The sequence below is a fragment of the Equus caballus genome, chromosome 18, assembly GCF_041296265.1.
Source record: "Equus caballus isolate H_3958 breed thoroughbred chromosome 18, TB-T2T, whole genome shotgun sequence".
Taxonomy (NCBI): domain Eukaryota; kingdom Metazoa; phylum Chordata; class Mammalia; order Perissodactyla; family Equidae; genus Equus; species Equus caballus.
The window spans coordinates 43,603,278-43,620,647 of NC_091701.1; the positions used below are offsets into that span (position 1 = coordinate 43,603,278).

At 34.4% G+C, this 17,370-nt stretch overlaps 1 protein-coding gene across 12 annotated transcripts in view; it reads right to left on the minus strand.

Annotated features, from left to right (window-relative positions):
• Nucleotides 1-17,370, minus strand: part of KCNH7 (potassium voltage-gated channel subfamily H member 7) — a 471,784-nt gene that overhangs the window by 127,452 nt on the left and 326,962 nt on the right. For 6 of the 12 annotated variants that reach the window (XR_011428514.1, XR_011428513.1, XM_070241909.1 and 3 more), the window contains exons 4-6: nt 14,895-15,323; nt 10,354-10,374; nt 9,901-9,924 (exon numbers count right to left, since the gene is read on the minus strand). Coding sequence is in view for 8 of the 12 variants with exons in the window: in XM_070241909.1 (XP_070098010.1) it covers nt 9,901-9,924; nt 10,354-10,374; nt 14,895-15,323 (474 nt within the window). In the remaining 4 variants the exon portion in view is untranslated. The remainder of the gene's footprint in view (nt 1-9,900; nt 9,925-10,353; nt 10,375-14,894; nt 15,324-17,370) is intronic. The other 6 variants (XR_011428515.1, XR_011428516.1, XM_070241908.1 and 3 more) reach the window with 1 other exon arrangement.

Below are 17,370 nucleotides of genomic sequence, written 5' to 3' on the forward strand. Positions count from 1 at the left end.
AGCTCAGGGCCAGTCTTCCTCAGCAAAAAGAGGAGGATTGGCAGTAGTTAGCTCAGGGCTAATCTTCCTCAAAAAAAAAAAAAAAAAAAGAAGATCTCTGAAGGAAACCCTACTCTCCAGGTCTTGGTAGAAGTCTCTACCACAGACTGCTAGTTTCTTATTATAACATATCCTAGATAGTGTTTCCTTTTTTTGCAGAATTATATGGCTGCATTCCCGGCCTAAATCTTAATATTTAAAATCTGTAAAATATTCTAGGACTTCAGACTTCTTAGAGGCTGTTTTTTCCCAAACTCTAATGCCTTATTTTCACTCAGGCAATTTTACTGCACACAGGGACACTGACGAGAGATTATAGAGGGTTGAGCTCAGGTATATAGTTAAATTGTGTTTTAAAACCCTTGAGCCCATCTTTCAATTCTCTTTCTATGTCATCCTTCTATATGTTGGATTTCTGTAGCAGATTGTCTATAGAGGTCTTTAAAAAATCAGATGAAAACATGAATCATCTATGATGCTAAGGCAGAGAGGCACTGATAATATACTTTGTCCTTGTGACCAGTTCCAATAAACTCCACTCAATTGGCTACATTGATAAGCCTGTAGTCTCCACTATGACACTACTTCACCTTAGGGGGCATTTGTGGGGGCAGTTTTGGTTGTCACAATGATAAGAGGTGGCTATTTTCTCGCCTTGAAAAATTGTCCTGTGGCATTCACGTAGGTGAAAAGCCTGCTTATAATGATCTGAGCCTTGAACCTGTCTCACATATAAAGAGTACAATGTACTTTTAACATGATTTGAATATACATTGAGCTCTCCAGAGCCATGAGTAAAGAAAAGATTTTACCTTGTTTTGTTCAGAACTTTACCAGAAGTTGTTAACTATTTTGGAAAATCATATCACGTGGAGCTACATTACTCGTGGCACTTGAGTTGTCAATACAAAATTTCAGACTTCAGATTATAGTCTGTGTTTGCAGCTGTCACAGGCAACTATGTAAGCAAAGAGATTTGAGTCTTTTTTTTTCTAACAGTGTTGGAACCAAATATTAATTTCACAGAGAAGTATAGGAATCACACTGAAAATCAGTAATGCAATTTCTTTCAAATATATTATTTCAGACATATTATCGTTCTTCTATATATGTAGAATGATGTGTGATACAATGAAAAGAAATCTATGTGGTAAAAACTAAACACTGGAAATTATTTGTTTTGGGAATGCTTATTGGTTGTCAATCTCACTCTGATAACTCCTAGAGATCTTCCATAACTTCTCCATCGTGGCTTGATTGCCATTTCTTTTTCCAGTCTGCTTTCTACTGCCCACTGCTTATGAAGGCATATGGTCTACAAGGTCTTATTTAAGTGTTGGAAGATGAATGTGTGTCCTGACATTTAGTGGGATTTGTTTCCTCTGAGCAATCCGTTACTGTTGCATATGATCACCTAGGGAATCATTCTGACATTACACTTAAAAGTAGGGGCCAGCTCATTTGTGAGAATGTCATACTTTCTCATTTTCTCCCCAGTTTGTCTTTGTATAATATTCATAATTCAATTTTAGTTATTTCTCATTTTAAAAATTCATATATAAATAGGTCTGATCTGTTATTATTTCTTCCAATGATGGTTTTTATTTTGTGATCCATCCATACTCCTGTTTTATCATTTTATAAAGTACTTCTATGGACTGTTTTCTCTTTTTTGATGTTTATTTTTATTTATTTATTTATTTATTTTTATTGAGGTAGCATTGGTGTATAACATTACATAAATTTCAGGTGTATGTCATTATAATTCAATTTCTGTGTAGATTACATCATGCTCACCACCCAAAGTCTAATTACCATCCATCACCACACACATGTGCCTAATCATCCCTTTTGCCCTGCTCCCTCCATTCTCCCCCCCACCACCGGTAACCATCAATCTAATCTCTATCTCTTTGTGTTTGTTTGTTGTTGTTTTTATCTTCTATTTATGAGTGAAATTATTGTATTTGACTTTCTCTCTCTGACATTTTGCTTACCATAATACTCTCAAGGTCTATCCATGTTGTCACAAATGGCAAGATTTCATTGTTTTTATGGTTGAGTAATATTCCATTACGTATATATAACCACATCTTCTTTATCCACTCATCCCTTGTGGGCACCTAGGTTGCTTCCAAGTCTTGGCTATTGTGAATAATGCTGCAATGAACATAGGGGTGAATGTATCTTTATGCACTTGTGTTTTCACGTTCTTTGGATAGATACCCAGCAGTGGAATAGCTGGGTCATATGGTAGTTCTATTCTTAATTTTTTGAAGAATCTCCATACTGTTTTCCATATTAGCAGCACCAGTTTGCACTCCCACCAGCAGTATATGAGAGTTCCCTTTTCTTCACATCCTCTCCAACACTTTTTATTTCTTGTCATGTTAATTATAGCCATTCTGATGAGTGTAATGTGATATCTCATTGTAGTTTTGATTTGCATTTCCCTAATAATTAGTGATGTTGAAAATCCTTTTATTTGCCCGTTTGCCATCTGTATATCTTCTTTGGAAAAATGTCTGTTCAGATATTTTGCCCATATTTTAATTGGATTCTTAGTTTTTTTGTTGTTGAGATGTATGAGTTCTTTACATATTTTATCGGTATATGGTTTGCAAATATCTTCTCCCAACTGTTAAGCTGTCTTTTTGTTTTGTTGATGGTTTCCTTTGCTGTGCAGAAGCTTTTTAGTTTGATGTGGATGCATTTGTTTATTTCTCTGTTGTTTCCCTTGCCTCATCAGACACATTATTTGAAAATATGCTGCTAAGACATGTTGAAGAGCATACTGCTGATGGTTTCTTCTAGAAGTTTCATGTCTTTAATCCATTTTGAGTTAATTTTTGTGTATGGTGTAAGATAATGGCCTACTTTCATTCTTTTGCATGTGGCTGTCCAGTTTTCCCAACACCATTTATTGAAGAGACTTTCCTTTCTCCCTTGTATACGCTTGGCTCCTTTGTCAAAAATTAGCTGTCCATAGATGTGTGGGTTTATTTCTAGGCTCTTGATTCTGTTCCATTGATGTGTGTGTCTGTTTTTGTGCTAGTATCATGCTGTTTTAATTACTATAGCTTTGTAGTATATTCTGAAATCAGGGAATGTGATACCTCCAGCTTTGTTCTTTTTTTCTCAGGATTCTTTTGGCTCTTTGGGGTCTTTTGTTGTTCTATATAAGTTTTAGGAATTTTTGTTCTATTTCTGTGAAAAGTGTCACTGGAAATTTGATAAGGATTACATTGAATCTGTAGATTCCTTTAGAAAGTATGGATATTTTAACTGTGTTAGTTCTTCCAATGCAAGAGCATGGAATATCTTTCCATTTCTTTGTGTCTTCTTGGATTTCTTTCAACAGTGTTTTGTAGTTTTCAGTGTACAGATCTTTTACCTCTTTGGTTAAATTTATTCCTGGGTACTTTATTTTTTTGCCCCAATTGTAAACGGAATTATATTCTTATTTTCTCTTTCTGCTACTTCATTGTTAGTGTATAGAAACACAACTGATTTTTGTATGTTGAATTTGTATCCTGCAACTTTACCATATTCATTTATTATTTCTAAAAGTTTTTTTTTATTTTTTAGTGTTTTCTATATACAAAATCATGTCATCTGCAAACAACGTAAGTTTTTTTTTTTTTTTCATCCTTTCCAATTGGGATTCATTTTATTTCTTTTTCTCTCCTGTTTGCTCTGGCTAGGACTTCCAATACTATGTTAAATAAGGGTGGCAAAAGTGGGCATCCTTGTCTGGTTCCTGTTCTTAGAAGGATAGCTTCAATTTTTCTCCATTGAGTATGATATTAGCTGTGGGTTTGTCATTTATGGCCTTTATTATGTTGAGATATTTTCCTTCCATACCCATTTTATTCAGAGTTTTTATCGTAAATGGATGATGTATCTTGCCAAATGCTTTCTCTGCATCTGCTGAGATGATCATGTGATTTTTATTCTTCATTTTGTTAATGTAGTGTATCACATTGATTGATTTGTGGATGTTGAACCATCTCTGCATGTCTGGAATAAATCCCACTTGATCATAGTGTATAATCTTTACAATGTATTATTGTATTTGATTTGCTAGTATTTTGCTGAGGATTTTTGCATCAATGTTCATCAGTGATATTGGTCTGTGATTGTAGTTTTTCTGTGTTGTCCTTGTCTGATTTTGGTATCAGGGTAATATTGGCTTCACAGAATGAGTTAGGAAGCTTCCTCTCTTCTTGAATTTTTTGGAAGCGTTTGAGAAGGTAGGTATTACTTCTTCTTTGAAAGTTTAGCAGAATTCATCAGGGAAGCCAACTGGTCCTGGACTTTCATTTTTTGAGAAGATTTTGATTACTGTTTCAATCTCCATATTGGTGATTGGTCTATTCAAATTCTCTATTTCTTCTTGATTCAGTTTGGGAAGGTTGAATGATTCTAAGAATTTATCCATTTATTCCAGACTATCCACTTTGTCGGCATACAGCTTTTTAGAGCCTTCTCTTATAATCTTTTGTATTTCTGTTGTGTCCATTGTAATTTCTCCTCTTTCATTTCTGATTTTATTTATTTGAGCTTTTTTTTTTTTTTGGTGAGTCTAGCTAAAGGTTTGTTAATTTTGTTTATTTTTTCAGAGAAACCAGCTCTTAGTTTCATTGATTTTTCTATTTTTTCTAGTCTCTATTTAATTTACTTTTGCTCTGATTTTTATTATTCCTTCCTTCTACTGATTTTGGGCTTTGTTCTTCTTTTCCCAGTTCCTTTAGGTGCACTGTTAGATAGCCTATTAGAGATTTTTCTTGTTTGTTGAGGTAGGGCTATTTTGCTATAAACTTCCCTCTTAGAACCGCTTTTTCTGTATCCCACAAATTTTTGGCATGTCATATTTTCATTTTCATTTGTCTCCAGGTATTTTTTGATTTCTCCCTTGATTTCTTTGTTGACCCAATAGTTGTTCAGTAGCATTTTCTTCAATCTCCACATTTATGTGGCTTTTCCAATTTTCCTCCGGTAGTTCATTTCTAGTTTCATATAGTTGTGGTCAGAAAAGAAGTACGGTATTATTTTAATCTTCTTAAATTTATTGAGACTTGTTTTGTGGCCTAATATGTGATCTATCTTGAAGAATGTTCCATGTGCATTCAAAAAGAATGTATATTCTGTGGTTTTTGGATGGAATGTTCTATATATATCTATTAAGTCCATCTGGTCTAAGGTATTATTTAAAGCCAGTATTTCCTTATTGATCTTCTGTTTGGATGATCTATCTATTGGTGTAAGTGGAGTGTTAAAGTCCACTTCTATTACTGTGTTGCTGTCTATTTCTTCTTTTATGTCTGTTAATAATGGCTTTATATATTTAGGTTCTCCCAAGTTGGGTGCATACATATTTACAAGTGTTATATCCTCTTGTTGGATTGTTCCTTTTATCATTATGTAGTGCCCTTCGTTGTCTTTTGTTACAGTTTTCATTTTAAAGTCTATTTTTTCTGATATTTGTATTGTTACCTCAGCTTTCTTTTCATTGCCTTTTGCATGGAATATCTTTTTCCATCCCTTCACTTTCTTTTAGTGAGTGTCTTTAGGTCTGAAGTGTGTCTCTTCTATGCAGCACATACATGGGTCTCTTGTTTTTTTATCTGATCAGCCATCCTATGCCTTTTGATTGGAGCATTTAGTCCACTGACATTCAAAGCAGCTATTGATAAGGATGTACTTATTGCCACTTTGTTACTCTTTTTGTGGGTGTATTAGTAGTTCTTCTCTGTTCCTTTCTTCTTCTCTTGCTCTCTTCCCTTGTGGTTTGATGGCTTTCTTTACTATTATGTTTGGGTTCCTCTCTCTTAACTTTTCTTTTGTATTTATTATAGATTTCTGGTTTGCGATTACCGTGAGGTTCATATACAATAACCTACGTATATAGCAATCTATATTAAGTTGATGGTTTGTTGGTTTGATCGCTTGCTAAAAGCTCTATTCTTTTACTCCCCTGCTCCAACATTTTATGTATTTGATATTGTATTTAACCTCTTTTTTGTGTGTCTGTATCCGTTACTCTCTTATCGTGGAAATAGATAATTTTAGTACTTTTGTTTCTTGACCTTCATGTTAGCTTCATAGGTGGTTGATCTGCTACCTTTACTGCCTTTACCAGTGATTTTATTTATTTATTTTTCATAATTTTATTCCTATTTGTGGTCTTTTCTTTTCTTCTTAAATAAGTCCTTTTACCATTTCTTGTAAGGCTGGTTTCTTGGTGATAAACTCCTTTAGTTTTTGCTTGTCTGGAAAACTCTTTATTTCTCCTTCTATTCTGAGTGATAACCTTACTGGGGAGAGTATTCTTGGCCATAGGTTTTTTTTTTTTTTTCCTTTCAGCACTTTAAATATATCATGCCACTCCCTTCTAGCCTGTAAGGTTTCTGCTAAGAAGTCAGTCGATAGCCTTGTGGGGTTTCCTTTGTATGTAACTCGTAGCCTTTCTCTTGCAGCTTTTAGGCTTCTCTATCTTTATTCCTTGACATTTTAATTATCATGTGTTTTGGTGTGGGCCTTTTTGGGTTCTTAATCTTCTTAAAGCCAAATTTTTTTCTTATGTCTGATTATTGTATTATGGCTTCTAGTGTAGTTATATTTAAACAGTAACATATTGAGAGAAATATCATTTTATTATAAACTACTTTCCTTTTATTTCTCCTTTATATGACAGTTAGGGAATCATGTTCATCTTTTAGGAATAGGTTAGATTGTCCCAGAATGTTGTTTCACGATAACAAAATAAGTATAACAAAATATTTGTTGAAACAAGGGGACATTGGGTCTGATAAGCCTGAGAAACCACTGATTGGCAAGTGTCATACTCAGATTTGGCCTCAGAATATTATAACTTCATTGTAGTCAGTATTTCTGCTTTTCTTATTTACTGGTGGAAAACTCTTTAAACTGTTACTCTATTCTATTTCCTTTTTAAGCTCTTAGTGTTAGTAATTTAAGGTAGATTTTCTTTTAAATCTATACATTTAAAGAATTCAGCAGAACTTAAAATATTACTTAATAATTCATGCATGCTACTTAGATAAGACATTTACAATATATTTCATCTTGTATAACAAAGATCATTATGCTCTTTTCCACTGTTTTTGAAGCTGATGTTTATAGGCAGAAGTCTGTTAGAGTCTGCAGGATGATCAGTGTTGGCTTAGGTTCATCTAAAACCTATCTAAATTCTAATGAAAAAAATTTCCAACAATTTTAATTAAGATAGGTATTAGCAATATCCTCACTTTGCTATTGTAAACCTAAGCAGGTGGAATATGAAGCCAAAAGGGAATAAGAATAAGTAATCATCAAATTATTTGTAGTCAATATCCATACTGTCTGTTTCAGTGCATGACATATAATTTACAGAAGTAAATTGTCACCATTGAAAATCAATTTGCAGATTCTTATAAGATCGTAAATGTTTAGTAATGGCCAATATAGCTTATGAGAAACAAGTTGTATCAACTTTGTGAGAGCTGTAATAAATCTTGAGAGTAGTTTTGTTTCTGACTCATGCCAGAATCATGGACAAGTTGAAAACTGAACATACCATTGTTAGTAGGATGTAGAGTTACTTGGGATAGTAAGGAGGTGGAAGCAATAGAGGGGTAAAATGATACTGATGACTTAGTTACTAAGTAGGGTAAGTGGGGTTAATTTTTATTGATGACTTGAGAAGCAGAATAGGAAGGGAAAACATTAAGTTTGACGTGAAAATCAGTTTATGAGTGACTGAGGTAGGATTAGGTTCACCTATCACATATTAGAGATGGTTAAAAAATATAATGCACACACATGTGTATATAAACAGCATATAATCTATTTGAATTAATGCATATGCAAACTATTTGAATTAACGTTTTTCACTCTTCAATAATGGGTTGCACTTTTAGATCTCTGAAGTCTTATTTTAAAGAGTTAAAGTGCTAAGAGAATTTATTTAAGGGAAACAAGATTGATCCTAAGAAAGAAGGTTAAATGGAATTATAATAGTTTTAGAAGAAAAGAGTGAGTACCAATTTGCTGTTTTTAGACTGTGATATTACACCAAGATTAGATATAGCCAGTTAGTATCTTTGTCTATTCAGGATAGCTGAAGGTAAAAAAAAATTACACTTCAGCAAGAAGGATTTAGGTTAGCTCTTTGTGTAACAGGCAGTAAAATGTATTTCCCAAGAAAGCCGAAGAATGGGGCCCTCCGAAGATAAAGATGCCTCTGTCACCTGCAGAGTGGGATTTAGACAACACTCCCACCTGAAGGGAATAAACTAGATGACCTTAGAGACCTTTCAAATGCACTCCTAAATTATTTATTTTATTTTGACAAAGAAATGATTTTTGGTCGAGTTAGATATGGAAAAAACTGTAATAATGCTTTTGTATACAAAGTACTGTAGAAATTTGTCTTTTATATTTTAAATTTTTTATTTAAATGTGGTTTTAAAAAAAGCCAAAAAGGTTTAAAAAGCACACTTAATGTATTGTCACATATCTGATTAGTATATTAATTGCTCTGTGAAAATCTTAAAGGGACAGGCACAACTATTTTTTAAATAGTTTTCCAAATCAGCATCTAAACAAATAATGAAGACTTGGGAGGATACATTTACATTAAATTTTTATTAAATTTGCACGTTTTATCTAATTTGGGAGCTTAACTTCATAAATTTTAATATGTGAACACTTTCTACAGTGGTTTAGAGTTTCCTAATCCTAAGTTTTGACCTTGATGATTCATTTTCATTCAAAGACTCTTACCATTAAAAAAATGGAAGGTTGAGGAAAAAAGGTTGGAGATGAAATGGATCAGTTTATGAGACAAAAATAAAATTACTATAGTTTGAATAACAACTATGTGAACTACTAGCTTGGGAGATAAGCAAGCTCAAATTTCTATTTATTGAGAAAAATTAGATTCATTTCTCACTACATTGAAAAGATCACTGGAAAATTAATGTCTAATAATTTATTGCTAATTATTAAATGAAAGAATCAGTCATATTTCACACAGGCAAGTTGGTGAGAGCTGTCTGTATCCTGTTTCTTGAGGTTATGTTCTGAATTATATCAACTCAAATCACCACCCACAGCTGACACTAGTTTGCTCCCTTTTAGACAGGCCAGCGGACAGGCCAAGGATAGAACCCTCACAGAGATTACATCCATCCCTTTATTGGAGGTCACCTGCATAGACCCTTTGTGAAGTGCTTACAAAATAAAGTTGGGCTGGGGAGAGGCCACCACAGTTTCCTTTGTTTTCAAATTACCCTGGGCTGCTGATCGGAAAACATCTTTAGTTTCTAGTGCTCTTAATTCATAACCTTTATCAGCTCTATATTAATTAGGGAAGCAATTGAGAAATCAATATACAAAACTTCACGGTGATCAGAGTAGCACTGACATATGGAAGAGGCCAAAACAGTGAATTCTAAGTAATGACGGTTACTGGTGGAGACGTGTCCATGCAACACACATGCATAAAACGAGTCATTGTCACCATGTGCACACCCACAGCAGCATGTATGGCTGATGTAAAAAGACTAAGCCCAAAAAGTTTTCAATTTGATGAGAATAATACAATCATTATATTTTGTGATTCTTTGTATCTACTGCGATATAGTAGAAAAACAGAAGTGGATTTCAAATTTTTAGCCAAATCCAAAGTTATCCAGAGGTATTGCCTGTTAAACATTACCCTACAGTAGCTGTAGGTCATGCCAGTGATTTCAGACTAATATAGTACACAATTAAAAATGACTGAAATGCAATATAGAAAAGTAGAACATGACTATCATGCATGTACAGTTTACTACAGTAAGCTTAAAACCATACCCCCTGCCATCCAGGAACGTGAAACTAGTTTTAAGGAAACAAAAGAGGAACAAGTGAAGTAATGCTGTCATGTAGCACTTTGGTTATTTTATTTAATCTTGTACTGAAAAAAACTTTTTTGGTTGAAATAGGCTTATGTGCCTCTTTCAGACGGTAGTATATTTAGCTTGATATTTGTTTCTTTTCAAATGATTTAAATATTTAGGAAGTGTGCATTGTCAACCTACGTTCATACTTCTTGCAGGAAAAAGGAGTTCATAATCATTTTGGTGACACAGCTGAGGAAGTAACAACGTCTCCAACAAAATCAAGCCATGATGTCTCCACCAGGCACCCGGACTAGCTAAGGGCAGCGTGATGTTGCATTGAACAGGGCATACAGCAGGCAAATTAACATGCCGAGTAGAGGGGCACTTTGAGAATTGGATGGTAAAGTTTGAGTTTGTACATTACCTTTGACACTGCGACCATTGTCTGTTTTGAGCACAGAAGGATAAAAAAAGAGAGAAATATAAAAAGAAGACTAAAATTATGTTATATACATTGAATTACCTCTGTAAAAACAAATAGAGAAAACAGGATGTAATGATTGAAAATTTATCTTTGAAATTAATGACATTTTGCACTATTCAACCAAGTAAAATGCATATACTAAAAATAATATCTGCCATCATAAGCATTCATGTTCAAATATGTGAAACATTTATCTCACTTAATTTAAATGGATTCTAAGATACAGATTTTATAATTATGACAGTTTGGAGAAAGACATCCCTAGCTGCCTGCAGTTGTGATAAATACTTTCAGCCTTGTCAGAAGCCAATTTTAGTGTTGGTTCAGCTATCACTGACAAAGAAAGAATACACAACATTTTGCACATTAAGTAATACTTTTTTGTATACTTGAACCTAATATGTTAATAATGAAAAATGTTTCTAAGACAACCGTTTACCTTAATAAACCAACTTATGCTATTAATCATAATTTTATTAACTATCCCTCCTACAAATGTTTTTTAATGTATGTTTTGAGAATGCCAAATAGTACTCAGAGAGTCATTCTTAGGCAAAAATAATTATAAGAAATCAGTGAGAGATTTGACTGTTTCAAGGTAATGTGAGGTTTTACATTCATGTTGTCACGGTGCATTCAGGGTAATACCTAGAATATTCAGGAAATTTATTTATATTAAAATGCTTTCAAATCTCAGAATGGAATGTTTTCAGATTTATTTTGAGATTAGCAATCTGACTCTGCCGATATTTGCTACTAACAAAATATGCATTACTAGTTTTGAAACAAACAAGCTTAAAATAAATGAAGTCATGTCAAAACCATTCAAATATACACAAAATCTGAAAAATCTGTTCAACATTTGTTGACATCTATGCTAATGTATGCATATTTAAAATCTTGCAATATATCATACGTGTTCCAAAGCTTACAATGGAAACAATTTCAATAATGTGGTGTATTGAATTGCTAGTGTAGACATTGCCTCAAACAGAGATACACAAATAAAATGATGACCTTACATGACAATGCTCTGCTCTCTTTGAGGGACCGTGAAAAGTGAATAGGGATAAAGGAAGAGACCTCAATTACATAGAATTAATTATCTCCATCAGAAGCTGGGCCAAAAATCATTAGTAAGTAACAACTGCTCGCAAGTAGTGAAAAATTAAGATTCTACTCACAAAACCTGGAAATTTGCAAATTTCCAAAACACTGACCAAAAGTTACATTTATATAGTTAATGCTGCTTTGACGTTCTAGGCAGGGCATGCAGTCTGTGCACTGGTGACAGCTGAGACCTGCTTGTTACTCCTCCACGACAGCATAAGTGAAGAAATTAGAGTAAGCATTTAGAGTCTTGTAGCAATGTGACAGAGTAATTTTATGTCTGTTCAATCTAATAATAAAACAATTGGGATTTATATTTCGTACATCTATTTTATTTCATTTTATTTTTCTTGTAGTGCATTTTTATTGTATTTACAAATGTATTGGTCCATGACAGGTTAGAACAGAATTCTGGTCCTTCACCACAAATGGTTTGAGAAGTACTGTTCTAAGGTACTTGTTGATGTAGATTAAAGAAAGCATACTGTAAAATATTATGCACTAATATATTACAAATTATTTAAAGTTCTGTAAAGATAGCCTATATATAGGAGACAATTTCTCTTCCTGACTGAAGAGACAACAATCTGAATTAAAATCTAGTGCATGTGGGAATTTAACCTGTTAAACAGTTATGTGAATTCATAAAATTAAAATCCATTTTTAAAGTTTTCCATCTTCCCTTATCAGTGGCTCAGTTTCTAAGATATATCAAATTATATAGCCTTAGGAAGTGTAGTTTCTTCTATACTAATCAGTGATTTTGTAGCTAAAATTGCTCTAAAGCTGAAGTACAAAATGTCCTCTGAATTTATCAGTTGATAACCAGACGTTGACTGTAGCATTTGCAAGAAATCAACACATTTTTTTTAAATAACAGCTTGGGTGAAGGAAGAAAATTGAGGATGATCTCAACACCGAGTGTCCATGTATATAACCTGTACTGAGAAATCCAAAAGTATTAAATCATTCTTTCCCATAATTGTATCAGTAACTGTGTACTAAATGGAGACCACATAAAATTGAAAACAGTGAAATTAAATCATAAAATCTGATCTGACCTACTCAGCACGACTGTCAAAACACAGGCTAAGTCTGTTTCATGCACAGATTATTTTTTATTAAATATTCAAGTTTATTGTTTCTGATTGTTATTATACTGTAAATCAGCTTCCAGGCAATAAGGCCAATGTCTGAAAAGTCAGTACGATTCCTAAAGATGACCACACTAACTGAACAAACTAACCACAATGGATGTTGGTCATTTGAAATACCATATTGGATTTATTGTTGTTGGCTCATAGGATCCATTGCTCCAAGGTCAAATTTCAGAGCTTTCATGCAGTCAGGAGATATTGAGCACGCCATTACTACACGGTGGAGGGCCTTAGATGATTATCCAGTTTGGGAATTGTCATTGATTTTGTTTTCCTTTTGATCTTCTTTGGACTACAGATTAAAATGGATGTACTAATTGCTCTTGTACCATATACAGTTTCTTAAACCTATTTCTTATAGAAAACTGTTCTGTCTCTTTCTGCAATATTGAATCTCTTTGAACTTTTTCCTGCCAATTCATTTTCTTTCACCTTTTCTTTCAATCCTAAGATTTTGGTTTAAATTTTAGCATATTGTGGAACAGATAACTCATTATTTCCTGATGTGTGTGGTTTTGGAACATCATTCATGAGCAGTCTTCTCAACGTCACATCCACATTTACTGAGTTTCTGCCATTAAACAGGCAATTGTGCTGGATCCTAAGGCTGCGTGTGGGGCCAACCATACTGGAGCTCCTGTGTGAGAGGAGCTCTCAGCAATCTAATTATTTGTTTGCATATCTAATAGGAATGACAGACAGATATATAATGCAGAAGAAAGGTAGAATGCTATAAATGCTATAACATGTCAACACTGCTTTGCACACTCAGGTGTGGAATCATTTAATTCTTCTCATTTGGGCAGGGGAGATGGCTCTTATGGCTATGAGTAGTAGTGTGAGGAAGGACAAAGCAGGGAAGAGTATTCCAGGCAGAACAAAGTAAGGAAGCAAGAAAATGTGTGATATATTTTTGAGAAAAGGCAATTATCTTTGTGCAGGATTAGAATAGAGTAGACAGTAGGGGAGGGAGTCTTGCAACGGCTAGAAATGAGGCTTGAAAAATAACCGTGGCCAGCTGGCAAAGTGCCTGGTACCCTACACTAAGGAGCCCTGTGATCAGATTTATGTTTTAAAATGAAAATTAGCAGCAGCATGGATGATGAGGGGCACTCGAAGGAATAAATACCAGGGAGAACCCAAATCTGTAGGATTTAGAAAAGTGGGACCAATGTATTCATGCAACAGGTACTCTGAATCTTGGACCCCCTGGGGAGAGTTCAGTGACTCAGCAGAGCCCTCCTGTGGCCAGGTTCACGGAGCAAGGTTTCAGGAGTGAGGGGAGAAAAACTTTGCATGGATGGATTGTAGATTCTGGAGAGAGCCAGTCCTGGGTTTGAAGGCTGGCTCTGGCACTCTGTAACCTTGGGCCAATCATTTATTTAAGATATCTAAGCCTCAGTTTCCTCATTTATAAAATGGGGCTTAATAATAATCCCTAACTCACAGAGTTGCTGTGAGAATTCAATGAGAGTTAACGTGTGTCAAGCACTTAGATTGCCTCACGTAGGTAAATACTCAACAAACCTTATCCATTATTGTGTTAATGACAAATTGTTTGCCACTGGCTTTAAGCATCCCTACTTTCACTACTGGCTAATATAAGAATGTGAACAGAAAGAGGCCGGGGAGAAACAAATGAATTCTGAATTTGCTTTTCAAATTGGTTTTGTTTGAGATTAAGAATTCCAGTTGGTTTTTTTTTCACTAAACCTTTCCCCTTCTGGCTACTCATTCCCTCCCCACCCCCAATCAGTTTACAGCTTTCTGATCACTAAATACATCACATTTCCTACACCTCTTCTTTTGGAAAGAGTGGGTCAATACAAGAGTTCGGCGATAGCACACCACTCTGTCTGCCCAGTGCTTGACTATTCGCGAAATGCATCAAAATTCATTATGCTTGATCGTGCCATCACTTAAGCGTATCTTATATTAAGCATTAATTAATTAACACTCCATAAATTAGGCAGATATGGTTATTATACTATTTCAGAAACATAGATAAAGAAGCCAGAAGAAACCAAATTATTTACTAGGGTTCAAAAAAGAAATTAGTAACAATTCTGAATGTAGAACTCATATTTTTAATACCTTTACTCATATTTATTTCTTCAAGGCATAAATATTAATGTTGAAATTAAAAACAATATGGAGATTATCTTTTGTTACCCATTAATATATGTTTCCATATTTTAAAAAACCCAAACATACCTTCACTGGCATGTCGGTCTCTGAACACATTCTTGGGGTGGACACTGTATCCTTCTATATCATGCACTGAAGAAGCCCTCCGTATACTACAAATGCTTTCCTTCGATCTGGAATGAGTCAGCTGGGAACTTGACTGCAGCATGTCAGGGTAGAGTCGGTCCCATTGTCTTTTGGGCGAGGAATGGTCAAGAGGTCCAGATATATTCACCAGGGGGGAGCATTTGCTGGGCTGTATCAAGGCTTTTGTATCATCTGCTTCGGAGGGGCTGCAGCTTTCTTTTGTAGGAGACTTAAAGTGCTTCATGGCTACTGAATCATCACTGTGTTTAGATGAATCGATTACTACCACATCGGGGTCTTCTTGTGGTAACGATTGCTTTCTGTAAGTGAGAACTCTCAGACCAGGGAATTTGAACCCAAAAAGCTTCCCTACAAATGGAGAGAAGAAAGAGTATTATCACAAGACAAAGAGTATATTCCTTGGAACACACACACAAACAAACATTGTTTACTCATATTTAAATACATGTAAAAAGAGTTATTAATCAATATTTAAGCAAATCATCTACAGTTGTAATGTGAGATATCGTAGAAAATTTCTGAGACCAATATGAATTATCATATCAGTAGAAAGAAAGTAGTAAAATAATTTTACCATGTTTCTGATGGTTAGATATACTCCAGTGACATGAAAGCATTATTTGGATCATAAGAGGCTTCTTTGGTTTAACAAATTAAAATCATATATCCACCATACATCCATTTTTTAAGGGAATGTGAAGGGTGGAGCACAGTTTAGAAAGGAAAAGAAGAGATGGAGCACCATGTGTAAAAAGGACAGACACAGGAAAGATTATAGTGTTTGCATGTGTGTGTGTGTGCTGGGGGAGTGGGGGGTAGGGGGGTTATTGTATCGGAAGTAGGAGGGAAGAGAAAGAGGTGGGGGTAAGGAACTGGCCTGACATACCTAGCAGGTTTGTATTGGATAATATTGTATGTCAACGTGGTTGGGGAAGTGGGGTCAACTGTGTATGAGATGTTCCTCATTCTATTTGGAATTCTTAAAAAGCTTTTGGTTTCAGAGAGAGAGATGTATCGTAACGACAAGAATTTCTTTTTCCTGACTTTTTGTTTTGAAACTGAGGATAAGGCATGAAATTGTTTTACATATCTCAGAGTGGATAATGCTTAGAAGGACAATAAATATAAACATTGAAGAGTGAAGAGTGGACATTAAAAATTAAAATATTAGGGGCTGGCCCCGTGGCCCAGTGGTTAAGTTCACGTGCTCCCCTGCAGGTGGCCCAGTGTTTTGTTGGTTCAAATCCTGGGCACGGTCATGGCAGTGCTCATCAAACCATGCTGAGGCAGCGTCCCACATGCCACAACTAGAAGGACCCACAAGGAAGAGTATACAACTATGTACCCGGGGACTTTGGGGAGAAAAAGGAAAAAATAAAATCTTTAAAAAAAAATTAAAATATTAGCTAATAAATACATAAACTTATTGGTAGTAAAAAATGCAAATTAAAACAAAAGATATCATTTTCCACTCTTCAATTTAGCAGTAAAAGAGGAAAAAGAAGCATAACATCTAGTGCTGGCAAAGAATGCTGGCAAGCATTCTGACCCTTTGCTGGTGGGATTGCAAATTGCTACAACTTCTTTGGAAAGCTGGTTTACAATATGTATTAAAATGAAAAAATACACTTTTCATTTGACTTAGCAATCCCATTTATAGTATATTACAAAGGCACAAAAAATAAAAACAATCTGAATATCCATTAAAAGGAGAATGGTTGAGTAAATTATGGCATTTATATACTTTGGAATCTTATGGTGTTCTTTAAAAAACAATAATATGTGTATGTTTTGATTAGAGGGTTACTCAAATACAGTGTTAAGTGAAAAAGCAAGTTTCAGCTTAGTGTGTTTATGATGATATTACTTCATTAAAAATAATAAAAGCATATATTTTTCCATATAAGTTGTATGGGAGTAGAGAGATGTGAAGAACATACTCCAGACTTTTAATGTTGATTGGCTAAGTGGGTTTGGAAGTGGGAAAGTATAAAGTATTGCATTCTTCTTTATATATCCCTTTATATAAAGATATACATACATAAAAATATAAAGATGTTTGTTGCATCAAGCATGCATCCTTTTATAAATTTTTAAAAAAACTAAGATAAAACTTCTACCACTAGAAGAAATGAAAAGATAAGAGAAAGCATCCAAACAATATTGTGTAATTCAAAGCTTTTCTAATTATTGTCTACAAGAAAATGTAGTTTCTAATTTCTATGGCCAGTGCAGTAGCTTAGGTCCACATCATTCCTTGGCTTTACAATTACAGATCGCCCTTCTAGTCAGACATTTGCTATCTTTGGGCTACAAGGTTATCTTACCTTCTTATATTCCTTAAGTGTCATGGGAACCATTATCTTTAATATATTTACTATGAACTTTTCCTCAA